General features: G+C 40.8%; 3 protein-coding genes across 7 annotated transcripts; 1 reads left to right on the top strand and 2 right to left on the bottom strand.

Annotated features, from left to right (window-relative positions):
- Positions 1 to 2,165: 2,165 nt before the first annotated feature.
- On the bottom strand, positions 2,166 to 11,852 carry shda (Src homology 2 domain containing transforming protein D, a). Of its 5 annotated transcripts, none has more exons than XM_028975225.1 (8): positions 11,760 to 11,852; positions 10,275 to 10,319; positions 9,678 to 10,014; positions 8,929 to 9,085; positions 7,065 to 7,271; positions 4,745 to 4,916; positions 4,515 to 4,634; positions 2,166 to 3,372 (listed from the first exon to the last, which is right to left on the bottom strand). In XM_028975225.1, exons 3-8 carry the CDS (start codon positions 10,008 to 10,010, stop codon positions 3,186 to 3,188), a joined length of 1,176 nt encoding a protein of 391 aa, XP_028831058.1. In that variant the 5' UTR covers positions 10,011 to 10,014; positions 10,275 to 10,319; positions 11,760 to 11,852; the 3' UTR covers positions 2,166 to 3,185. The 5 variants fall into 5 exon arrangements, with proteins under 5 accessions (XP_028831058.1, XP_028831057.1, XP_028831060.1 ...); XM_028975224.1 differs by lacking the exon at positions 11,760 to 11,852 and adding an exon at positions 10,943 to 11,231; XM_028975227.1 differs by lacking the exon at positions 11,760 to 11,852 and adding an exon at positions 11,093 to 11,231.
- Positions 11,307 to 16,720, bottom strand: yju2 (YJU2 splicing factor homolog). The gene is made up of 8 exons (XM_028975233.1): positions 16,578 to 16,720; positions 16,283 to 16,383; positions 16,062 to 16,206; positions 15,721 to 15,855; positions 15,449 to 15,630; positions 15,212 to 15,365; positions 12,928 to 13,096; positions 11,307 to 12,036 (listed from the first exon to the last, which is right to left on the bottom strand). Exons 1-8 carry the CDS (start codon positions 16,599 to 16,601, stop codon positions 11,921 to 11,923), a joined length of 1,026 nt encoding a protein of 341 aa, XP_028831066.1. The 5' UTR covers positions 16,602 to 16,720; the 3' UTR covers positions 11,307 to 11,920.
- Positions 16,721 to 17,010: 290 nt separating this feature from the next.
- Positions 17,011 to 20,920, top strand: LOC114787571 (zinc finger protein 853-like). Its single transcript, XM_028975222.1, has 4 exons — positions 17,011 to 17,387; positions 17,598 to 17,713; positions 18,234 to 18,318; positions 18,395 to 20,920. The coding sequence occupies exons 1-4, from the start codon at positions 17,174 to 17,176 to the stop codon at positions 19,522 to 19,524; spliced, it is 1,545 nt and encodes a 514-aa protein (XP_028831055.1). The 5' UTR covers positions 17,011 to 17,173; the 3' UTR covers positions 19,525 to 20,920.
- Positions 20,921 to 26,260: the final 5,340 nt, after the last annotated feature.

Genomic DNA, 26,260 nt, shown 5'->3' with positions numbered 1-26,260 from the left:
GCTCGGTTAACCAAACAAAGACAAAGCATCACGTCACTGAATAGCCGAGGAGGAACAATGATGAACAAAAAGGGCGTCAGAGGTGAAGGTCAGGGGTCATACTGCCAAACCCTTTTATTTGTTTCCTGGTTCCAGTGGGAGACACTCTTTTTACCCCTACTGGTAAAGCATTTTTACGCAAATTAAGAAACAACATAAGAGGAAAACCTGATTGATCACCCTTAATAAAACAGTAAAGATTTTGTTTCTGTAACACACAGATGACCTGTATTAAAATGGGTTTGATTTTATTTGCTTTATGTAACTTTTAACCCTCAGAAAAATAGTAGAGCACCAAGAGGCCCAAAGGAGCACTGTGGCGAAGAACACTCACTTTAACAGTGTAATTTAAGACAAAATTATGATCATTTTGTCCATTAGGAGTTGCTTTTAGCCATTCTTGTTATGGGATAATAATTGCTTTCCAGATGAAGTTATGCAGCCTAGGAGGCTTCACTTAGTGGAGTAAACCCCAAGTCTTTTCAGCAAACCCCAAGTCAGACTCAGCAAAAAACGAGGAGAATAAAAGCCTTGCCGGGTTTGGATCCCTTTTTTTCCTTCTTCATGTAATGGACTTCTGAACAAGCCTCAGCTCTACGAAGTAGCGCAGAATAGTGATCATGAATAAATGATGGCAAAAGTGAGTACAAACACAGATTTTTAATGCTTCCCTTCCTAGCTGTACCTGGCGTAAAAGAAACCTTTCCATGGAAAACTGTGACATGTCAACATATACTGGATGATGACCTCTCATCATTTGGTCTGGATGATTGGTGGCTGACAGGAAGTAGATATTTTGACTACATAATCGAGAGAGAAAAAAAATTCCCTCCACACCCACACACAACCAATACAAACTGAATGTGCCAGATGACACAAGAACAAATCTCTGTTCTGGTGGATGTTGGGTCTTCAGAGAGCCATGCCAATGTACACAGACTCAGGTCTTTCTGGGAAAGAACAATGCGTGCATATAATGCACATTAAACAGTTTACTGAAAGCCATCTCCATGGACTTCCTATATGAAAACACAGGAAACTGGCTGGCAACGTAGGAAACAGAAAAGAAGCTTGCAGTGCATGGAACGTCTGGAATATTCCGGAAATCATTAGTTTCCAAGGGTTCACATTCTACATTGATATTGTCTTTAAGGGCTGATTTAGAACATAAAACATCTGTTGTGCTTCTGAAGAAAATCTGAACACACACTAAAGATGTTTTTTTTTTGTGGTGAATCTACTTGAAAGCCTGTAAGGTCTTTGGGGAGCTCTGCTCTGACAGCCATGACCTACTTCTCCCGGAATTTATATGAAGATCTCCCATCTTGGCTGTGATACCTGCTCTACCCTTTGTTTCATCCTTTAACAGACTCCATGATCGCATCCACGGTATCACTACTATGAAGAAAAAGAAAAACAAGACATGATTTTTAAAAATCAATTTTATTCTTTTTTTTAAAAATCAACGTGAAAAATCTGACATCACAAAAATCAAATGGCAGCAAGGGTGAAGGGTGCAGAGAAAAAGGTGTCCTCTGACAAAGACTGCTCTAACAGGCACATGGCAATGGCATTAAAAGATCCTGTATCAGTCAAGACAACAGCTGGGGTAACTGCACCCTGCATCACATGTTCAAATCCAGCTGCACCTTGCCCAGGCCCTCACAGACTAAGTGCCTCAAGCTAAGTCGGCTGTGAATTCCTTATTTGGGTGAGACGACATAGTGATCTTACAAATCTGATTACATTTGAACTAGGAAAAACAAACATATTTGTGTTACAATAGCAGGAAGTACATGACTAGTAAAACCAGTAGTATAGATCTTTATGCTCCCAAACCAACTAGTCATTTGAGATTTACAAGACAAATTATTTCAAAACAAAAGAGAGCATGTTTAAGCGGAATTAGAATTCATTTTTTTATGAGAACCTTTGTATCTTAGCTTTGGGTACTATTTGGCATACATAAATTACTATAATTATTTTCCCTTCAGGCTGTCCGTGTGCAAACTATTACAACAGCTTAACCAGTTTCCACCACAAAACTGCAACACTCGGGAACACACCCTACTGTGTACTGGGGTATTTAAAAAAAAAAAAAAAAAAAAAAAAAAAAAAAGGTCCTCCCCAACTTTTACGGCCTTTTCATTCCTCACATTATAATCAGCACGCTACCTGGAGTAGCGGTGTTTCTACTGAACTGCGATTCCGCAGAGTAAATAGTGAATACAATGTACAGAAGTAGCTTATATTTATAGACAGTAAATATTAAAGTACCTAATTTTTTTTACTGGTGCATCCTAATACCCAGTATATATTGCTAAATACTTCACGCCACTGCAATGTGTACTCAAGGTCAGTTTTCCATTAAGATGATTGAATTAATACACACTGCATTAATGATCCTGAAACCTGCATCTTGAGGCTTTCCCATTCAGGAAAGCATCATATCGCCGTGTACTGCTAATATAATCTCAATCTGTGGTGGCATCACATAAAACATGAAGCCTCCATTTTACACTTAGGTCAGTGCTGTTTATACCCTGTTTATTGAAAAACCCCATGCAGGACATTATTAAGCATTAACAGACTTGCAAATGTAAAACTCAAGACTGGCCCGGAGAAAATAGTCCAGTTTGGGGTCCCTGAGGTTTCAAAGCAGTGGACGCTACAAATAAAACAAATCCTTGAAACGATGCACAATCATCCCCCCAAAACTGTTTGCAGTGACGAAAATCAGTATGCTGTGGTGGTGGTGCTAGTACAGAAACAGGGTTACTGTACAGTTCTGTGTAGTATTACCAGTGTAAGAGTAATGGTCGCATCCGCTAAGCTTCCAAGCCTGCAGGGGAAAGCGAGAGCCAAGGCTCCATCTCCATCAGCCAGCCTGCCTGAAGCTGTAGCAGATGCTGATCGCAAATAACAAGATAATTGGAGTGCCACAGTCAGTCAGTGCGTCACCAGTGCTGGGACTCGTGTGAGTAGTGATACAAGCCTGTAGTGAAGTTCAAAGCAGTGTCCACAATTGGAACGGAATCCCTCATGAACCTATGGCGAGATTCTGAGGTTCTATAATTGGAACATCTGAAGCCCGAAGTTCTGACAGGTTTCCCCCGAGAGTCTGTAGTGAGGCACGGCAGGGAGCCTCACAGAGTCTGGACCACCACGGGGAACAGAAGGGACATGTGCTCGGCTGCACGGATGGGCAGCTTGTGGGTGGTGTAGTAGTGGATGACCTCTGGGATGGTGTCAAAGGGCGGGCTGTTCTCCCCGAGGATGTACTTGCCGTCTCTCGAGCGAGAAAACTTCATGTGCATAAAGCCGTGAGAGCTCCTGCATAGATTGGGGGGGAAGCAAACATGCTTTTTATTAATAATTAAAGAAAAAAAAATGCTGCTTTAATCCTTTCTGAGCACATTAAAAGAAAACTACACAGTCAGTGGCCTCCCACGCAACAAAGAAAAATCTTATTAAAACTATTCGGAAAGAAGTTCATTAGAGTGAGATGAAAATATAAAAACCCCCCAGGCAATCTATGACAGAGCTTAAAAGTTAACCACTGGGACAGAACAACACACCGGGTACTTAAAGAGAGCGGCAGAGATAAAGTATGAGCTTTGGGTGGAAAAAAGGCACAGCTGTAGGTCTGAGAGGCAGTGACTTGGAAAAAAAAAAAAAAGCATTCAATAGAGATATGGGGGAGGGGGAAGACCGAAAGAGAATTTGTTTGCGCTGCCAATGATGCTTAAGCTTTTAAGGACTGAGTAACATTAGCTCTTATCCCGAAGAGTTGCAGAAAACCCTCACACTGATTAAATACAGACACACAGAGAGTGTAATTCGAGACCTCTTGGCCAAATTTATTAAGGTCTGAATACGAATGGGCTGCCGAGAAGAATGGCTTTAAAGAGATTACCACACACACTGCAGAATTAAGACTTTAATACTGACATTAATACTGGTGGGATGGGCGAGGCTGCCATCCCACACATTTGATGAGCTACTCCTCTGAAATGGACAGTGATATTCCTATTCATGCTATCTTGACGTGAGATCTCTGCTCTGCATGGAATTAATGGTGTTTATATGTATGATTGTGACCCCATTAAGCAATTAAAATGTGTGAGGCACTATTGGCTCAACTGAAATGATCCTAAAAAGGGATAAGTATGCCCAGACAATGTGACTGGGGGTGAATTAACAGTCCTCGGGTCTCTGCACATGCCCCAAAGTTCCCTCCTTTAACCACAGCTTCACTAAACTGTGCATGGAGACGTCGTGTATTAGCAAGTGACTGAGGCTTGAGTTAGTCACAGGCGGGTCTGACAGCAGCGGCACCAAAGGCTTAGTGGAATAATGACTACTGAGGCCAAACAGAGAGAGAATTAAAGGCTGCAGCATCTCAGCAAGCTTTACACTACAGGCTTCAGTGGGATTAGCATAATAAAACAGGAGAGAAGAGGAGAGCGGTTTACCTGATCGAGAGCGAGAAGTCTGTTCTGCTGCTCTGGCTGTTCCTCACCAGATAACTGCACTCCTTACACAGTGTGAGCAGAGACTCTGCTTCAGAACGAGTAAGAGCGCCATGGTACCACCTGACCACCGTGTATGGACGCACAACGAAGAGAAATATTTTAAAATATTTCTTTGCAATATGATAATTTCAGGTCTTATTTGAAAGGAGGAACTTTGAGGAGAAACGTACACTTGCTTCCCCAGCGGCAGGTATGGGTCCACCCTTTCTCCTAACATCAGGTGAGGGTCTGTGGGCCGTCTCAGGCTGGTGCTGCGGCTGGACGTGGGGCTGGTGCGAGGAACACGTCCCTGATCAGTGTGAGGCAGTGTGTGTTGATCCCAGTCGGTGCTTTCAAACTGCACTGCAGAGAGAAAGTCATGTTTGGCCGATCATTAACAATTTCACTGTGAGATAATTTAACATTAGTTCCCCTAGCCTGTCTAAGGCAGCTGGTCGGATCTGGAATTTGCTGCCTTATGTTGTCATAACGGGATGGTTAACTCCCGTTCCTCATGCTTTGTCCACCCAGAAAACTTCCCACCCCTGAACTAAGGAACTCCATCGGCAATCATGGCTTCCAAAAGTGCGAAGCATTCCAATTGCTTGGTGATTGGATGTGAAAATGATCACAAATGTGTTTTTACAGTTCAGTCCCGTGAGAGAGGAAAAAAAGTGAGAGGACAATTACCGCAAATGCCAGCTCACTTCTATAGGTGGCTCTCCTCATCATTTACATTTAAAGTGACACACACAGAAACTGCACATCCTGGGGAAATCTCATTGTGTCACTGGCTAAAAGTGGCTGTAATTCTGCACCAAGACTTCAGAGACTTGTAATAGGGGACCACTAAGACCTATATAAAAGCCAAAAAATCCTAATAGGGGACCTATAATGCACTGTTTGAGGCAGGGATGGGGAGAAATGCTGAAATGCAAATAAAATACACAGAGGACACTTACACTGACACAGGGGGAAAGGGGGGGAAAAAAGTACAAGGAGAAACTCAATGACCCCTCGCGCACACAGTCAGGCCTTGTCAGAAGGAATCAGCGTTTCAGGCGAACAACCTCGATGGCCCTGCAGAAACTGCAGCATAGCTAAACAGACTATAAATGTGTGTAAACAAAACTAGGCCAAGCCTACTAAGCATGACAATAAGATCAAACATGCAATATGGAGCAGGCAGACAGATTACTCAAGGACATTACAGGACATTGTAGTGATTGCACATGCCCTTAACGCACCTCATCTGGGTCTACAGTTCCTTTCTATTACAGATGGAACACTGAAGAAACAACTGATTTAAATGTCAATATTTTGGCAACTTTACTTATATCGCAACAACCTGACTAGCTGTCATTTTTACAATAGGTGATGTCGGTGTTTTATGCAAGAGTGATGTGTGGCCACGTATAAGCTATTTCCAGGAGCTGGTGATACAGACATATCACATCATGTGTTTCAGAATAGAATGGTATGAGCGTGTTGTAATTTTTGTTTGTATTTGAGCAGAAAACGTCTGTTTCCCCTGTAGTTTAGAAAAAGACAAATTTTTTATATAGCTTGAAATGCTATTAAGTATCAAAGCTTTTCTATGACTGGCGTGTAACTATCATGTATATTTTCGACTTGCAGTTACAGTTTAGGTTTATTAGAAGGTTAATGTTAAGTAAACTTGTTCAACTCTTGCGTTCTTTCACCTTATCATCATTTTTGCAATAGGACCACCGCACACATCTCATGGAACGTCCTTCCCCAACCTACCAAAGCCCCAGTCATGCATTCCAGCCCATCAGTATGATTCATCATTAGCCAAAATAAAAATTACTGTCCTGCTGTCAGGACTGGCAGACATGCTGTCTCGTGCATCTGCTGCCTAATCCTTTCTAACAGCGTTAGAAATGCCGCAACAAATCCAACCGAATAAAGGGTAGCCAGTCAGGCATATAAACTTGAGAGGGATGTTGAGAAAATGCAGTACCATGCTGGGCAGAGATCAGAGATCAAACAAACAAGCAAATAACTTTGTGTTTAACCCAGTCCTTCAGTTCAGGCAACTGAAACAGTACAAATCAGCTTAAATTTAACCCTATCAAATGAGGTCAGCTCTGTCTAGGCATAAATAATGTTACATTATTTTGGTTTTTACAGATATAATATAAAAAAACATACCTATTAAAACATTATCTTCAAATTACACAGTATACTTATTAAAGAAATACCATGAGGTTTCAGGCTAGAAACAATATCATCCCCCTGTTATCCCTGTTTCAGTATGGCAGAATAAATCATTTCTTTGGATGCTCATTTTCCCCATCAGATGCCTTTGCCTGTGACCAAACCAAAATAGTTCTTACCCACATTGTGAATAAAAAAATAATTAAACCCACCAATCAGAATCCTGGTCTAGACTGTGCCTTTGTCTTATTGAACACCTCCATTTCTTCATTGAATATTTCCTTCCTATAAATCATTCTATCTAATGCACACACACAGCCAGTTACTTGCCTGCTAATGCCTTGGAGATGTTGTCCTTCTTCCACTCCCAGGGCTGGTCGTATTCGTCCGCAGGCCTCTCGTCGTCCTGGGGCAGACGGCTCTCCCGCTCATCCTCCACTGGTGCTGCCTGCCTCTGGCCACCTCGGTCCTCGTATGGGCTGTCATAGAGCTGTGGTTCTTCCCTTGGCCAGCCTCTCTCTGGGCCATGCTGCAACTCTGCACAACACACACATACACACATACTGTACATACTGGCCTCCTGACACAAGCAATTCAGGATTAGCCTGAGACGCCCAGAAGGGAAAGGGAAAAAGTAAGGGGGTTTGAGAGACTATTGAGCCATAAATCGAAAAATGGACACAATAGAGGTGTGGATGGGACTTTTCTCTGAAAGGTTTTGATGGGGCTGATTCTATGCCAGGCATTTTGAGTTAAGATTCAATATTTGCTTCCATTTGTTAAACATTGTGGGGAAATGGTAGAGTATAGTTCAGTTAAACTTACAAGATTATGAACTAAATCCTCATATTAATGATACCATTCTACTGGACCCAGTACTATGCCTGTTGCCATACTGAGTCTGATTTGGCATAACGTATACCATATACCTTGCATTGCACACAAGAAAATGTGATAGTGAACATTTGGCCACACATGATGTACATGGGTCTAGGGTGTGCAAGGAAAACCACCAGCATATCCGCCCTGAACAAAGTCGAGAGGAGTGACTCACCGCTGTAGCCTTTATGAAAAAGCAGATTATACGCTCGACAGTAAGCATTTAACACTGGAGAAGCAAATGCAACAAGCTGATTGGACAAGACTTAAAGTGCATGAAGTGCATGAATGTGGCTTTACACACGGACCGTCCTCAAGTAATTTAATTAACACTGACAGACAGGGGTGCGCACCCACACAGCTTAGACTGTTACTCATCAAATAAAGCGTGCACATTAATAATAACCTCTACAATGACCGAGAGCAAAAACGTGACAAATTATGTTAAGAGGATAAAATCACAAGCCTTATCGAGGTCTGACATTCTCAGAGTGTGGCATTAATCCTATGCTTAAATTCATGGCTTTTAATGCATTTACACAGTAGGATGTGTGAAACGGGCTTACTGCGGGACACAATGCCGGAGACACAAAAGAACGTATATCCCACGACACACTACTCATTAAGAAGCAGCATTTAAGACAGACACTATGGAAAAGTTTGCTTTATTAGTATCAGATAGAGGCTGGAAGTAAAATTAAGCTGGAAGAGCACAGTGACCAGATACTGGGTCAGTTTGGGTACCATGTTACACATGCTTATATTGTACAATACGCACAGGTCTGCTATAGAACCGAAATATAGTCTTTAGTCTGCACTTCCATCAAAGTATGTGCAAAACAAAACGCACTGTAGCAGACTGATCTGCAGTGCTAAAAACACGTTAATACAGTGCAGACAGTGATTAAAAATTAGTGCTAAAAAGACCATTAATAAAAATAATGATCTATTATAATAATGTCTTACAGCACCAGAGAATATATTCATACAATTTGGGTAATGATACGTATTCACCTATATGAATGTGTATTGTAGCAAAAATAATTTCTTTTTTTTTTATTAGTTAATTGTGCTAATTAACTATGCCAATCTCTGAAGATTGGGTGTAAACTTTTAGTGCATATAAAAAAACACACAGTTTAACATCTACTACAAAAACATTATAACACTAAAATTAATAAATAGGAAAAAAAAGCATCAATCCGCTTTATTCATAACACTCTTAATACTCCATAATACCTTTTTAATACCCAATAATACCCAAATACAAAACTCTTATCTCCGGATGTATTATTTAAAGTGCAGACAAACTGACCTGTTATGACCCTCTGAGCCTCAAACGGCTCCATGTAGCTGCAGCTTTCTACTGAGGACGGCTGAACATGGGGTCTGCTTCTGGGTCTGGGGTCTGGACGCGCATCAAATGGATCTGAGTAATCAGTGTCTCCAACAGTAGGTGCAGATGGCACGACCTGAGGACACACATATAAAGAAGCATTGTAATTATCATGAATATGATACTGTAATTATCATTACATAATTATCAAGCACTGTAATTATCATTTCTACTCCTGTTCCTCGTTGCTGCATAACTGAGCTTCATCAAAAATTGTTCACAGGTATGTTTAGAAAACACCAAAAGTATAGATTTGAAAAGCTTTCACATACTCAGGTGACCCAAGAATAATGTTCAATTCTAGCAGAACTGAAGTGCTGTGTGTGTGTGTGTCAGTGCCATGCATCTTGTATATTGTATCTGGGTTAGTACAGTTTGGACTGGCCCATCAAAATGCCTGAATATTTAATAGTCTCTGAAAGTCCGATTACTAAGTAATGCACCGTGCTGCCACTAAAAGAACAGGCACACAGTAGACAACAGTGCAGATTTACATCTCTTCATCATTCGGAAAGCCCCTTGCTCTGATTACTCTTGTATGTACTACTGTACGTTTATCCAGAGTGATAAAAAGGTAAAAGTGAATAATCGAGAGGATAAAAATACTGAATTATATACATATAACATAATGCAGACATCATTCTTTGTGTGGAAGCTGAGAAACTCACCGGTGGACTAGACTCTTCAAAAGGTACTAAACTTAAGGGAACCTTGCAGCGTCCAAACTCTTGCGAATCCACTTTGATAAGTCGGTGTTTAGGCGACACAACTTTGAACTCCACACCATTGGAGAGGATGGTGCCAAACGATGCAAAATGATCTACGACCCCCGTTCCATTCTGACTGCGGTTCTCGGAGTTCTCATACGGATCTTCGAAGTCTAAATCTTTCTGGGCGCGGTAAGCTTTCAGTATTTCACTCTCGGTGTAGTCCGGTTTGGGTGGCTGCGGGGGTCCTCTCCTGCTGCCAAAACTCAGGTAGTCTTTAAACCACTTTGCCATGGATCTGGTGCAGGAGAGAACGAAAGAGGGATTCATGAATCCTAATTAAGCATTAATACTACTGAACAAATGAAGTCGTCATGTGGTTTCTAATCTCTCTGGTAGGTCGGCATCACCAACGTTAAGAAAACAGGAGGTCCTTTCTTGTCATGTGGAGTCCCTGCAGAGCGACCTTTGACATGGACTTCAGGTTACGGTTCGATCGGTAATGAGATTAGAGCTGGAGGGGGGAAAAAAGCCCACAAAGGCATGAGCAGAACTCACCTCCACAATTCAGCAGGACCTGCGCATGTATGTCGGGGATCAAGCCTGGAAAGAAACCAGAAATAGAACATTCTGTTGACAAATCGCAAACGATATCGACGTAAACGGCTTCGCCTATTAAAATACTTCACAGGCGGTCGGCGAGGTAAACGGGGCTTTAAACAGACTTCGCGCCACATCCCTACTTTTCTCAAATTCCAGACTTCTGCTTCCCCCCGCCAATAAAATTCATTCCTGACATGTGTGAGCCTCGGCTGGTTCGAGGCTCCGTATCAAATTAACTAAAAACACTGCGGGGCGGCAGCCAAAATTAAAAAGTAGTAAAAAAAACGCAATAAATAACGAAATCTCACCACGCCGAGTACCGGACGGACACACACACACACAAAACGTGCACCGGCCAACCGGTCCGGTCCGCGGGGTGCGCGCAGCTAACGCGCCCGCTAGCAGATGCTAACTAGCCACGGGCTCGCAGGGATTAAACCCACACCCGAGATTCGACGCCGGTTCACAGACACGCGGGTTTAAAACACGCGCGAGGCGGCAGCGGAGCTGAAAACGGGCCCGGGCGGCGCATTGTAGGTGCCAAAAAATGGTCCCATGAGGTGTAAGGTTTAGAAGGCGCGTTTGCCGTGCTAAGCTAACGGGACTTTTACTTTCACACTTACAAGTAAAAACCTTCGGGTCGGGGGCTGGACGATCCCCGTTTTTTTTGTTTTAACGCGAGCGACGCCGGCGTGTAAGAAGTTAAGTTCGCGCGTCTTGAGGAAACTCCGGCTCTCCTCGTCGGCGGCGGCGGCGCTGGGACTCCGGTTCACCTCGCCGCGGTCTGTCAGTCCACCCCGCTGCCCCTCGACAGCTGCAGACGCCGCCGCCGCCGCCGCTTTTGTTCTACGCTCGACGGCACGCTTTACATCACAAAAGAGCTGAAAGCTCACGACCACGCCGCCGAAGCACCGCGGTGGACGTTTTTACCCTCCAATGCGGCCAAAAAAAAAAGAAGCATGAAGTAAAATGATTAAATGTCGCTGCTTTTCACGGGTCACACAGTTTAATAAAGAATGGGGATGTTTAACAAGAACCGATGAACGCAACAATTGCTTTCGCTACAATCAGACAAAACGACAACGAATAGCTCGTAAATATATTAAAAGCGTTCCGTGGAAGTCTGTAAGAGCGATGTCCGTCTCAGCATCCATCAACCAGGGAGCTTTTTCCCTCTGTAGGAAATTACACGCTAGACGGGAAATATCTTGATATTTTACTTCATAAAAACATTCCGTAACAGTACGTATATCGCAACACATTAACAGGTGTGCGTAGCAAAGAAATTACAACAATCTAAATTACATTTACCAATCGTTCGGCATTTAGACTAAGCAGAGTTTTAATTAATAATCCCCACAAATTTATCCAACCCATTCTAATCTGGAAATTGTTTATTTCAGCATCCTAGTCTCTTTGTTCCCAATAATGGATTATTACCAGAGTCCTGGAATAATCTGGGTCTCAAAACAGGTCCACGTCGACTGACAACCATTTGGAAAAGCGCATATTTGCGCACACGATTGGTCCAGAGACCAGTTGCGCACGCAAGACGGATGAACGGGCAGGTGAGGAGGACGCTGGTGGCTGAAGGCGGCGCCTCAGTCGCTGTCGTCGCTGTCCGTGTACGCCCCCAGCAGGCTGAGAGAGGAACCGTTCTGGGCCGCCACCTGCTGGCTGCTGCTGCTTCCTGTTGTGCTGACAGATGATGTTGCTTCTAAAAGACACGTACATCCAATCAATTTGAGATGTATTGTTAAATGTATTGTTATCCACTGACTTATAACATTTACATTTACAGCATTTATCAGACGCCCTTATCCAGAGCGACTTACAGTCAGTAGTTACAGGGACAGTCTCCCTGGAGCAATTTAAGATTAAGTGTCCTGCTCAGGGACACAATGGTAGTAAGTGGGATTTGAACCCGGGTCTTCTAGTTCACAGGCGAGTGTCTTACCCACTAGGCTACTACCACTAGGATGGTACCACCATAAGGCATGTACCATCTTCATGAAAGTGAAGTGATTGTTATTGTGAAACACTGCAGCACAGCACACGGCGACACAATGAAATGTGTCCTCTTCTTTTAACCATGACCCTTGGTGAGCAGTGGGCAGCCATGACAGGCGCCTGGGGAGCAGCGTGTGGGGACGGTACTTTGCTCAGCGTAAACCTTCTGATTACGGGGCTGCTTCCCTAACCGCTAGGCCACCACACTGAATATTACTTTATATGAACGTTTTAATTATTTACTTTACTTTACTTTGTGTTACTTATTGTGTTATACATTTGTAATAAATTATTTAAAAAAAAAAAAAACTAACACACAAAGTCTCTAACATTGTAGACCTTCAAAGTCCGGGGCTGGGAACTACTGAAAATTTCGGAGGAAACATAATATAACAATAAAAGAATTTAAATTTCCATGTTACAACTATTTAAGATGATAGCCACTAAATAATGGTCTTGGACCATTTTATGAATATCATTAATCACAAACCAAAACAAATGTACAATAACATTTAAATTAAGTAGCAAGAAATGCAGTCCATGTAGCAAAACAAATCCAGCAATAACAGAGTGAACTATAATAAAATATAAAAATAACCTGATTGAAGGCGAGATGCATGTGGCACATCATTTGCTGCAGCCTTTGATGCCATGTTCGGTTTCTTCCGCACCACTAGTGAGCCAAGAGCTGCCCTGCTACTCAGTCCTCCACTACTCTTCTCCCCGCTTGACGGCTTTGTCCCCTTCACTCCACTAAATGCGGATCCCTGGAGAGAGAGCAAATTCATTAATTTACTGGGAAATGAAAAGACTTCAAAAATCAGCAAAACTATTAAGACTGACAACTGAAAGAGTAAAGTGACCAACTTCATTAAATATGAATAACAACATGTGGTCTCTGGTAAAGACTGTCCAAGGTCATTATTCGGAACGGGTCATTTTCCCAAGGGTTTGGTTTTGCTTTCATAAAGGCGAAGCTCAAAACTCCCAAAAGGCATGAGATGTATATGCAAACAGGAAGAAGAAATCTAACACATACCTGTAAAATTAATCATTGATTATAAAATTCTCCTATTAACATACAAAGCGCAAAATGGTTTGGCCCCTGACGACTTTGCATGACCTGCTAACAGACTACTGGCCTACATGAGAATTATAACTTGTCCCCAATGTTTGCAGCATTGCTGATACTTCATAAACATCCAACAGTGCTATTTATTAGCTTTTGGTATATTTTGTAATATAAAATACATTTTTAGGTTAGCTTTATATCAAATATAGTAAAAAAAAAAACCTTGGGTCGTCAAAAATGTTATCCAAGCGAACATTCAGGTACAGTAATTAACCAATCATCTCCAAAACCATTTGGCCTCCTAACAAGATTCAGTCAGGATAAAAAGACTCCAAGGAACACGGTACTGGAACACTGTTCCAGAGGGACTACGGTTCCTCACCATGCCAAAGACAAAAGAAATCAGTCTCAAGCTCAGCAGGAGGAGAGAAGAGGCTCATGCTAAGGCTAACTGACATCTCCCAGTGACTCACAGTGTCTAGAACTGCTGTACGTTGCATAATTGGAAAGCACAAGGAGACAACTTTAGTAAGAAACAAACCTGGCCTTGGCTGCAAGAACAAGATTTCAAGTGCTCTTGAGAGGAAAATAGTCACTGATGTCAGCAAAGAGCCAAGGACATCTGCCAAGATGGTTGTTGCTGACCTGGAGTCAGTGTTTCAAGGAAAACTGTAGTGAAGGCTCTTCATCGTGGCTTGTTTCAGAAGAAGTCCATTATGCAAACCAGGGAAGCAGTGTGTGGGGAACGTTGCTTTGCTCAGTGGCACCTTGGGGGCTCGGGATTTAAACCGGCAACCTTCTGATTATTGGCTGCTTCATTAACCGCTAGGCCACCACTGCCTCTAAATTTTTGTGCATTTCTGTGCATCAATAAAATTTCAAAATTAAAAACTTAGTGGACATTGTTATTTGCAGAGTATTTTGGTTCCAAAATAACATACACTAGTTGTTAATGGTCATTTTCATGGAGAAATCACATACACTATGACAATCGTCTCATCCAAGCTGTCCTAGACCATTGCTGCATTTGACATTATCCTGGCATTCTAGCATAACCACTCATAACCCAGCATAACCCAGCGCCCAGAATTTAACCGATCTTTCTCTGAAATACTCAGGACATTAGATCCTGACATGAAGCTGCTGCCGGGTCACAACAGCAGAACCAAGCTAGAGCAATATCAAAACCACCAATATCATCATAACTGAAACTTACTCTGCACTGTTCAGTAGGTTCAAATATGAACAGAATCTTTCTCCACTGCACCACTATTTTAATACAAACCATGCTCTGTTCCATTTTGGAATATTTTTGGACTAATTAATATCAACCCTGCTCTGCACACTCACTCTATTTTTTTCTGAATGATATATGCCAAGTAGATCACGCTGATTAATACACACTTTTAAAGAACGAGTTGCATTTAGGTGTTTATATGGGCATTTCTGAAAAAGCTGTTTAAGACACAGCATCTAAACACAATCCTGCCACATATGGCTTTGGTGATACACAAGTTGGGATACTGGGTCTGAAAACTTTTTAAACACTTCTCCCCAAAGCAATGGGTTAAAAGCAGAGGACAGATTTCGTTGTGTTCACTGTGTTTCACAATTTTCAAGAGAAGTAAAAATGCACAGAAACTAAACACATCTGACAGATCCAAATACCCAGCCCAATACTGTTTTTTGCAATTATTTCCAAAACCCAGAATATTCTGGAGGATTTAAAACAACTCCTGTCAATGTCACATATATGATGTACATCTCCTGTTTATGCTTGTAAAACACCTTCGACATAGCGTAAGCCTACCTTCGTGGAATCTGTGGACACGTCATTGGTGAGAATATCAGTAGGTTTTTCAGTCATTTGTCTCTTTATTCTTTCTTTCCTTTCACCCGTGTCCTGGTCAGAGTCAGAATCTGAATCAATCAGTCTCTTCACCAGAGCTCTATCCAACATTTCCCTGAGAGACATAAATTCATAAATTCAACTTCAAATGAGAAATAGACTGAAATATATGCAGGATCAGTGCCCGGCCTCACTCACCGTGTCTCCCGCTCATCCTCCTCCTTTTCCATTTCTTTTTGTTTTTGCTCAAGTTCCCGGTACTGCCCCAGCATGCCCTCAAAGTCCACCTGAGCCTGTCGCTGATTCAGCTCTTTCAACTCCTGCAAGTTCTCCAAAACCTCCATCTCCATCTTTGAGTCCCGGGTTCGGTTCTCCAGGACCTGTCAAACCACATGCAATGGCATCCTTCAGCAAAATACAAATACCCCTCAATTATTATTTTGATTATTTTCTCTTTGGGCCAACAGTACCTTCATGGGATTATTAAGTTCTTCTTCCTCTCTTTCCAATTGTATTTTCTTCTCTTCTTCCTCAATTAGTTTCTCAGCTTGAAAGTTCCGTGTAGCACCATGCTCCATGGCATAGTCTGTATTTTCTGGGTCAGTCTGAAGAAACATTTAGAAGTTCTCTACAGTGTTGCCACAGATATATATATATATATATATATATATATATATATATATATATATATATATATATATATATATATATATATATATATATATATATATATATATATATATATATATATATATATATATACACATACACACACACACTTTTTTTAAAATTTTTTTTTATTGGTCCTCACCTTGAACGTGATCTCAGCCAGGCATCGTGTGCACTTTATGTAGAAACGAAAAATTGGCAGCCCCAAGTACTGCTCGTTCTGCACAGTCTCCTTCCTGGCATTGAACTTCTTCCCCTTGTATATATATTCTCCACATGTCTTACATCTGTTGCGAACATCACACTAGATCATTAAGTGAGTTTAGCGTTTACTAAGAAAACTCGGTGCACGTCGTCACCTACCTCATGTTGAACGGGGCCATCAACCGCACGACATACTGTCGGTCCTTCGGTAGTTTAAGTTTGGGGATCTTCGCGGGGTCAAAATCTGGGGGATAGTATTTCTAGAACGGCCAAAGACACAGAGGTCAAAAAGATAGAGTGTCGGTGATAGTTCGTGTTACAGGAGTCGTTCTAATAAGACAAGTATTGTCTATTAGCTAAACAGCAAGAATTTCTCTTCAGGGATTAATGTAATAATCTGACTGCGCAATACAGACGGCGTAAGTAGCAAATGGTAAACATGACTCATACTTACATTTAAAACCTTTCTTTCAGACATCGCGAATGCAAATAAAAACACCAAAAACTACAACAAAATAAGTAAAAACGTAGAAAACTTTAGTGTGGCACGGGAATTTACGGACGACAAGCCCAACTACTTCGCCTGTGTTGGGCGCATGCAGTAGGTCAACACCGGAAAATGTGCAGTGCGCCACCTACTGTTTGGGGTGTTACACTGTCAGGATTAAATGTGCGCTTGAAATATTAACTATATGCTGTTATATTATTTATTTCAATGTAGTGAAAATGATTTAAAATTCGTACAAATATTTAAAAATATTTCGCTATACATTCACATTTAAAAATCTACAGATCTTCAATCTGTTGAATCCAGGCTGCTAACGACCACCAATGCTGTAGGTGGCAGCACATGTATATTGTTCATGTGACATTTCTTGTAAAGAAGAAGAAGTAGAAGAGTAATGAAAAGAAATGTTGTCATTACCTGCAAGAAGCGTCGCCGTAAGAGATACAGCGATGAGCATTTAAAACCAGCATACTGGTTCGCTGGTGTTGTTGCGACGCGACTAGGAAACTGCCACCGAGCTGGTAGTCTACCACGCAGGTAAAATGACTTGTCGTGGCAATTTTCAGAATCAGTTAGCTTCTATCATGGATGTATTAGCCAAGGCAGCAGTTGCAGAAATTAGCAAACTCGTTGACGACAGCAACGCGGTGCTGCGATTCGAAGTCTCTCGTAATCAGAGCGAGAATGAGGTGCTGAAGAGGAAACTGCAAGTGATGGAGACCGAGCTGAGGACTGCCCGAGTGCGGCTTAAAGCAAGTGGGTGAGCTCTAACATTGAGGGGTACCAATTCCAGTCATTCTCCACGTTACTTAATGAGCACTGACATTCAGTTAATGTCTACACGTCTGCAGAAACCAAACATTGATTAAAATGGTGTATGGTTTTGTAAAATGTTCGACGGTTAGTTGTAAAAATCTGAAAAATATCTGTCCCTTTCTCCACGAATTCGCTGTTTCCCCATGTCAGAGAAGTGTCCTTCACCTATAGATGAAGATCTACACAGATGGACTAACTCCTGGACAGATGGGCCAGTGCTCGTGGGTGAGCACAGCCCGGAACAGTCGGTGTGCAATGATCATAAGGTCGGTGTCTAGAGCCACTCGCCGTTTTTGCACAGGGGGGTGTGAAATGTTGTGGAGGTGTAGTAAATCTAGCACCTTACTTAAAAAAAAAAAAAAAGGCTGCTGTTAGTTGGTTCATCCGAATTACTTGTTTGGGTGAAACAATCTGTCATCACAGTGTTATTATCCTGTTTTCTGAGCAGCAATACAATTTTATTTTCCATCTGTAGACTTCTGTTTGTACATCCTTCATTAGCTTACAGAATTGGGAGAAACCAACCCCAACCGTTTTTCTAAAATCAAATGAAATTATTGCCACTTTCACTTACTGCACTATAAATATATTGTTTTGCATTTGTTGCTGTGGTAGCAGCAGAAATGTGGATGATTTTCTTTTGCACTTCTGTAACTGAAAATCACTTGCTGTGCTGTTGATCAAATAAAATAATGACTGCAGTCTTAAATGAAAATACTTTTTCTTTACCAGTCCATGCAGATAAAAAGATGTTACTTCTGTTAAAACAACAGTTTTCGCTTTCAGTTTCCAGACATGCATGAAGAACATCCAGCTCAAACACAGATCAAAGAAGAAAAGTGTGACGAGGAGCTGTGGTCCCAAACACAAGGTGAAATGCCTCATAATTTTATATCAGCAGTTTGATCTTAAATGTCTAATTTTTTTTCTTTATATGATTGAAACAGGATCTGTCAAGTTTGAGACAAACATCACTGAGAGTTTAGCTTTAGAGCAGCAGATTTATGGAGGGACGTTAAATGATCAGCACAGCTCTGACCCTGAGCATAATCATTCTCAATTCACATATGCACAAGAACCAAACACACGTGACACACACTCTTCGAGCCAAAACACGCATGCTCTAATAGGGCAGGACTCCAACATGCATGCCTTGTACATACAGGAGTCAAACTCCCAACTCATACACACACAAAACCCCAGCACGAACTTTAAAGACAGCGAGGAGCTGAGCAAACATCTCACACATGGTGAGAACCCACTTGAGGCAGAAGAACAGACTAGGACTGTCTGTTGTGCAGAAGATCTTGGTCAACTGGAGCTTGAGCTGAAGGCGGAGCAGCAGGAAGACTGCATGGCTCAAAGAGTCGCTCGTGTGGGATGTGAATATGTATCAGAAAATCAGGAAAAGTTACAAATGCCATATGAGAGCGGGATGGGACAGAGGGACTCCCAGCTGTGGGACTCGGTGGGAAATGGTGACATGGAGCACATTTTTCATGAATACCATGGTGGCATGGATCAAATTTACCCCACATCCTCCCATATAACTGAAAGCCGTGCCAGATCGGAAGCTGATGGTGCAACCAGCTGCCGTGGGGGACCCAGTGTTGAGACGTTAAGTGTCCCACCAAGGAAAAATGGCAGCACGGTTCATGTGGCACGGTCTGGAACTGAGATGCAGAGACCGCACGGGGCCCAGTCTTCCCATCGGACCTCTCTGAGTGACAACCAGATCTTCATCTGCACCACATGTGGAAAGAGCTTTTCCCGCCTCCCTTACCTACGGATCCACCGCCGCAGTCACACGGGCGAGCGTCCCTTCACCTGCTCCGTCTGCGGCAAGCGTTTCCAGTGCTCCTCGCACCTCACGATTCATCTGCGCACTCACACGGGCGAGCGCCCCTACGCCTGCGGCACGTGCGGCAAACGCTTCACCCAGCAGAGCAGCCTGAAGACCCACCAGAGTGTCCACAGCGGGGAGCGGCCGTACGGCTGCTCCAGATGCGGCAAGCGCTTCGCCCTCCTGCACCATCTGAAGAGACACAGCAGCACACACAGCATCAGCTGCATGTGAACCGCAGTGAAACTCTCACTGATGAATTCAATGTCAAGTGTTTTATGGTTTTGTTCAATTCTGCCTTTGAATCTTTACTTGTATACGATTCAGTTAACAGGTACAAAAAGCAAGCAGATAACACACTGTCCGCCAAAGATTTTAAATAATAGTGTGACTCCATTTATATTCACAGGAAAACAGATGCTAAAGCCTTTCTAAATAAGGTACACTGGCATTCAAAGTATTGGGGTGCTTTAGAAATGAAAAAGTGACAATTTGAACACTAAACATTGCAAATGGTTCTCTAACAATCTATTAAGTTTTTAAAGCAACAGAATTGCATTAGTGGACATAGCATTCCACTGGAACTTAAAACTGTTTGGTAAAACTCCTTTTATTCCATTCATTAAGTCATTTTCAATCAGCAATGTCTGAACAATGTTTTTGATATTAATTTAATGGACAATACTATCAAAATCAAAGATAAACGACAGTATTGTGAACTTGTAGAATTTGTCACGTGCAACTAATTGGATCACATGAGTAATCTGGTATTTATTGCTATTTATTTATTCATAAAAATAATTGATGCCTTCTTATGTCTTTTTTTTTTATGGCAAACTGTTTCATATGTAACAGTTTGACGGCTGTATCTTAAAGGTCCCCTATTATGAATATATATATTTTTGCTTTTAAATTTGTCTTAGTGGTCCCCTAATATCTGAAATCTCCTGACTTAAAGCTACTTTTAGAGAGTCTCACAATGAGATTTTTCAATGACGCACAGTTTTGCTAATGAGGAGGAGAGCAACGTATAGAAACGAGCTGGCATTTGTGGAAATTACGTCATCAATACCATTTCCCAACCACAATGTTGTCGCAAGTGGTGATGGAACTAAAAAACACATTTGTGCTCTTTTTTTTTTTTGTTCATCCAATCTCCGAGCAATTGGAAAGCTTTGCACATATGGAAGCCATGACAGACGGTGGAGTTACTTTTTTAGGCGAGGGGTGGGAAATTCTCTGGGGGACAAAGCATGAGAAACAGGAGGTAACATTTCCCCCTATGATAACATTCCAGAGCCGACCTCCTGAGCTGCTGCAGTGAAGGAGAATGGCCAAAGCACACTTCATTTTGGCCATTTCTAGCCACTGCAGGACAATAGACAGTCTAGGGGGACTTGTATTAATGTTAAATAATCTCAAAAATTGAAATTAATAGAGGACCTTTAAGCATCAAAATGCCAATTGGGTAAGATCACAAAGTCTTCAAGACCAATGAAGTGAAGTTCATATTGGTTAAATTGTTCATGTTCAGTTCGTGTTGACACCACAGTACCTCTGAATTTATGTTGGTGAAATTCAGAATGGTATATTAAAAGAAACCAACTGAATAAATCATTGTATGCTGCAATGTCAACTTGTTGAAATAAAAGGAGTTGAAGAATATTTATGAAAAGGTCTTTAAAGCTCGGCAGAACAAAGGAAAAGACTGTGGAGTGGAGAAAACGGTGAAGATGACCACACTGAAAAGACAGGACAAAAATGAACAAGAGAATAGAAGGACACATTTTCAGTATCTCTGTCCTGACCTGAACATATGCAATCTTACTCAGTCCTGTTTAAGGGGAGGATTTTCCACCAAAAATATGAACACCCGGTGGCGCAAATGCGCAAATCCCGTGTCCACTGACTGGAATTGACGTAATTATTCCAGCAAATGGGAGAAAATAAGGTACAGTGATATGATGCATTTTGATTATGTTTAACTAACCACCAAGCTAAGACTGGATGTAGAATGGCTCCTCTCTGGTGATTTAGTGAGCATGAAATTGTAGGAAATGGAAATGATAAATAAAGGCCTATTTCATATCACTCAAGTGATAAACACAAACATATTTAACAAGATGATTCAATTATGCCATGTTCCTTATCTGATGACCAACTTTTTCATGATATGACCAAACACATTTCATTAATGCCATTTTTGCATTTCCACAAAGTAAAATATCTGCAAGTCCTGCACACAGAGCATCGGTGACTTAAAGCGAAAATGCAAATGTCTGCAGCCATGTCATGACCAAATCCAGCTGGTCCTTATGAAGGTCAGTGTCCAATAATGACAGGCATGCAACGGACCAAAAACAGAGGATATGAGGAAGCCACCGGCTACATATTGAGCCATTCCAGACATATCCTGCCATTTTTCTGAAAATAAATAATTCAATTTTAATATCATGTTATTTTCATTTTGTTTCATTTTATGGAATGGGATTGTTGTGATAAAGGGCAAAGGAAATAATGTGACAAAGACAGAAGGAAATGTAAGAACTATTTAATACATAATTCTCCCACCCTAATCTACATTCATGGCTGTATGTTTGTATGGTCTCATATAAAATTCTGTCGACTGGTATTTCTTATCATTATGTTAAAAATGATAAGTAGTGATTAAAATATACTTTATGTCAAAAATGATTGATGACATATCGGCATAAGGAAAAAGCGTGTGATTTATGACCACCTACCCTTCTACCTTCTCCCCTTCTCCACCGGACACCCAGCGCGTATTTTATGACCTCCTAGCCTTCTACCTTCTCCACCGGACACCCTGCGCGTAATTTATGACCTCCTTCCTTCCTTCCCTCTCCTCATTTCTCCCCCATGGACACCCGCACATCCTCTCACATTCATAGATGTCATATAACCACTTAGACAAGCTTTAAAAAAACAGATGTCTTATCAATTGTTTACAAACTATGGTTGCTGTGGGATAGGTCATAACCCGGTATACCTCTACACCTTTCTCGCAAACACTGAATCAATATGTGTCCTTACAAATGTCTCACACACACACACACACACACACCCACACACAGACCAAAACAGAAACCTTATTTAAATGATATATGTTTTAAAAGTGTTTCTAGTTAAAGAAAAATGTGAAAGGCTTCGTGTTCTAGGGTATGTTAACTATACAGCTTTTCAAACAAAGTTAATTTCATACCCCTACTGCTAAAATAAATGAAACCCTGACCCACACACACACGCAGATCCTAGCACATCCTCTAACAATCTTTAACACCCTAATCTTACCAATTGTTTACAACTAGGGTCATCTCCATGGTCTAGGACCCATCTAACCACCATTCTCGCAAACACTGAATCTACGCGTGGCCTTACAAATGTCACACACACACGCGCGCTCGTGCTCACCCTTAGACTTTCACACCCTTAGAATTTCTTTTAAAACAGAAACCTTGTTTAAATGATATATGTTTTAAAACTGTTTCTAGTTAAAGAAAAACTATTTTGCTTTCAAACAAAGTTGATTTCATACCACTACTGCTTTTTTTCAAGATTCTTTTCAGAAAATAAAATCCTACATTTATTAACAATGTTAATTTCCTCTGAAACTATCCCAGCTTGTGACCGCTCCTCATTGGCAGTAACAAGGTCTTCACCACCCAGCAGATAACCAACTACTATTTAGTGCTCGCTTGAAACTGATGTTTGCAAAAATGACCATTGTTGGTGTTTTACGACCCCTCATATCAATGACACAGACCCACAGTTCACACACCCTTAGACTATCTTTTAAAATAGAAACCTTGTTTTTCACTCAAGGATTGAAAAACACATACTAAACAAAATACTAATTTTAATACAACGCAAACACTGTACATATACTTACTGAATATGTTTATCCCATCAGTCATTTTCCAAGAGATACATCACATAATGGTATGTAGGAAGCATCACACCATTGACACAGGACATAACCTGTTCACACACACACACACACACACACACACACACACACACAAACAGACTTTTCCATGCCAAAATAAAACTAATCATAATGCTGATTTATGAACAAACCGTTCTCCAAAGGTGTCTCATCTTTGGTTTTCAGAAGATATGCCGCACAAAAACGTTAACAAACTATAATTTCTATTTAATGAACCTCACACAGACTTCTGTTTATCAAACTGATATATTTATGAACATTGAAAAAACTTTTCAACATTCTTTTTAATCATGTTTTTCCACTATGGATTATGTAATGATAATATTGAAAAATATACCTACACACTTTCTAACCACTTTTTAATATAGTTCACATCAGACATATATATAGACATGATTTTTAATATTATTATCAAGTAACTTCAAATAAATTTCTCATGTTAACAATTTCATATTTTCTGAAATCGTATCAAGGATGTGATTTTTAGGGAGGGGGCTTGCAACTTTAGGGCTTTAATATCAAAGAATTTCATTTATTTGTATATTTTTTTCTACAGTATATTTGTATTTTTTTTATCCTTCTGATGCTGAAGTGCTTCATTGTTTGTAGATTTTCTATCTGTATGATTGATTCTCGCTGGTCATATTATTAGGTAGACCTTGTTAGTACTCGGGTGGACCACCTTATGTCTTTAGAACCACCTTATTCTTCATGGCATAGCCTCAAAAAGGTGTGGAAATATTCCTCAGATATATTGGTCCATACAGACATGATAGCATCATGTAGCTGCGGCAGATTTGTCTGCTGGTTGTCTATGATATCCGAAGCCAATATCCGAAGGTGTTCTGTTTGGATTGAGACCTGGTGAATGTAGAGTATAGCGAATTCAATGTCATGTTCAAGTAACTAGTCTGAGATGGTTTGAGCTTTGTGACTTGGTGTATTATGCTGTATTTAAGTAGCCATCAAAAAGGGGGTACACTGTGGTAATAAGGGGATGACATGTCAGCAGCAATACTAATTTATGTGTACATCTATGGTTTTTATCAGACAGCCTTATCCAGAGTGACTTACAATCGGTAGATACATGGACAGCCCCCTCTGAGAGACCAACACCAGCCTGAACCACTAGATCCAGGGTTGGATGCATCCATGCTTACATGTTGATTACACCACATTTTGACCCTACCAGCTTTAAATTCTTGATATTGTAGCCCTAAAAGTCGCAACCCCCCTCTCTAAAAATCACACCCCTTGATATGATTTTAGAAAATAGGATTTTAATTGTTAACATGAGAAATTTATTTGAAGTTACTTGATAATAATAGTAAAAGTAATGTCTAAAATATATATATGTCTGATGTGAACTACAACAACTACAAAAAAGTGGTTAGAAGTGTGTAGGTTTATTTTTCAATATTATCATTACATAATCCAAAGTGGACAAAAAAAAAAAAAAAAAAAACATGATTAAAAAGAATAGTGGTTTTCAACGTTTCAAAGTAGGATTTGAGAAGTTTTTTCATGTTCATAAATATATCAGTTTGATAAACAAAAGTCTGTGTGTGGTTCAATTAAATAGAAATTATAGTTTGTTAACATTTCTGTGAGAAAGGTTTGTTCATAAAACAGTGTTATGATCAGTTTTATTTTAGCAAGAAAAAGAAAAAGTCTGTGTGTGTGTGTGTGTGTGTGTGCGTGCCAGTGATGTGATGCCTCCTACATACCATTGTGTGATGTATCTTTTGGAAAAACGACTGAATGTGTTGTATATTTAAAAAAAATATTGTGTTTAAACTTGTTTTTCTTTAACTAGAAATCCTTTTAAACCATATATCATTAAAATATGGTTTTAAAATAGTCTAAGTGTGTGGGAACTGTGGGTCTGTGTCATTGATATGAGGGGTCGTAAAACACCAACAATGGTCATTTTTGCAAACATCAGTTTCAAGCGAGCACTAAATAGTAGTTGGTTATCTGCTGGGTGGTGAAGACCTTGTTACTGCCAATGAGGAGCGGTCACAAGCTGGGATAGTTTCAGAGGAAATTAACATTGTTAATAAATGTAGGATTTTATTTTCTGAAAAGAATCTTGAAAAAAAGCAGTAGTGGTATGAAATCAACTTTGTTTGAAAGCAAAATAGTTTTTCTTTAACTAGAAACAGTTTTAAAACATATATCATTTAAACAAGGTTTCTGTTTTAAAAGAAATTCTAAGGGTGTGAAAGTCTAAGGGTGAGCACGAGCGCGCGTGTGTGTGTGACATTTGTAAGGCCACGCGTTGATTCAGTGTTTGCGAGAATGGTGGTTAGATGGGTCCTAGACCATGGAGATGACCCTAGTTGTAAACAATTGGTAAGATTAGGGTGTTAAAGATTGTTAGAGGATGTGCTAGGATCTGCGTGTGTGTGTGGGTCAGGGTTTCATTTATTTTAGCAGTAGGGGTATGAAATTAACTTTGTTTGAAAAGCTGTATAGTTAACATACCCTAGAACACGAAGCCTTTCACATTTTTCTTTAACTAGAAACACTTTTAAAACATATATCATTTAAATAAGGTTTCTGTTTTGGTCTGTGTGTGTGTGTGTGTGTGTGTGTGTGACATTTGTAAGGACACATATTGATTCAGTGTTTGCGAGAAAGGTGTAGAGGTATACCGGGTTATGACCTATCCCACAGCAACCATAGTTTGTAAACAATTGATAAGACATCTGTTTTTTTAAAGCTTGTCTAAGTGGTTATATGACATCTATGAATGTGAGAGGATGTGCGGGTGTCCATGGGGGAGAAATGAGGAGAGGGAAGGAAGGAAGGAGGTCATAAATTACGCGCAGGGTGTCCGGTGGAGAAGGTAGAAGGCTAGGAGGTCATAAAATACGCGCTGGGTGTCCGGTGGAGAAGGGGAGAAGGTAGAAGGGTAGGTGGTCATAAATCACACGCTTTTTCCTTATGCCGATATGTCATCAATCATTTTTGACATAAAGTATATTTTAATCATTACTA

This window comes from Denticeps clupeoides, chromosome 4 (assembly GCF_900700375.1).
Source record: "Denticeps clupeoides chromosome 4, fDenClu1.1, whole genome shotgun sequence".
Classification (NCBI taxonomy): Eukaryota; Metazoa; Chordata; class Actinopteri; order Clupeiformes; family Denticipitidae; genus Denticeps; species Denticeps clupeoides.
This window is presented reverse-complemented; position numbering and strand designations above follow the sequence as displayed.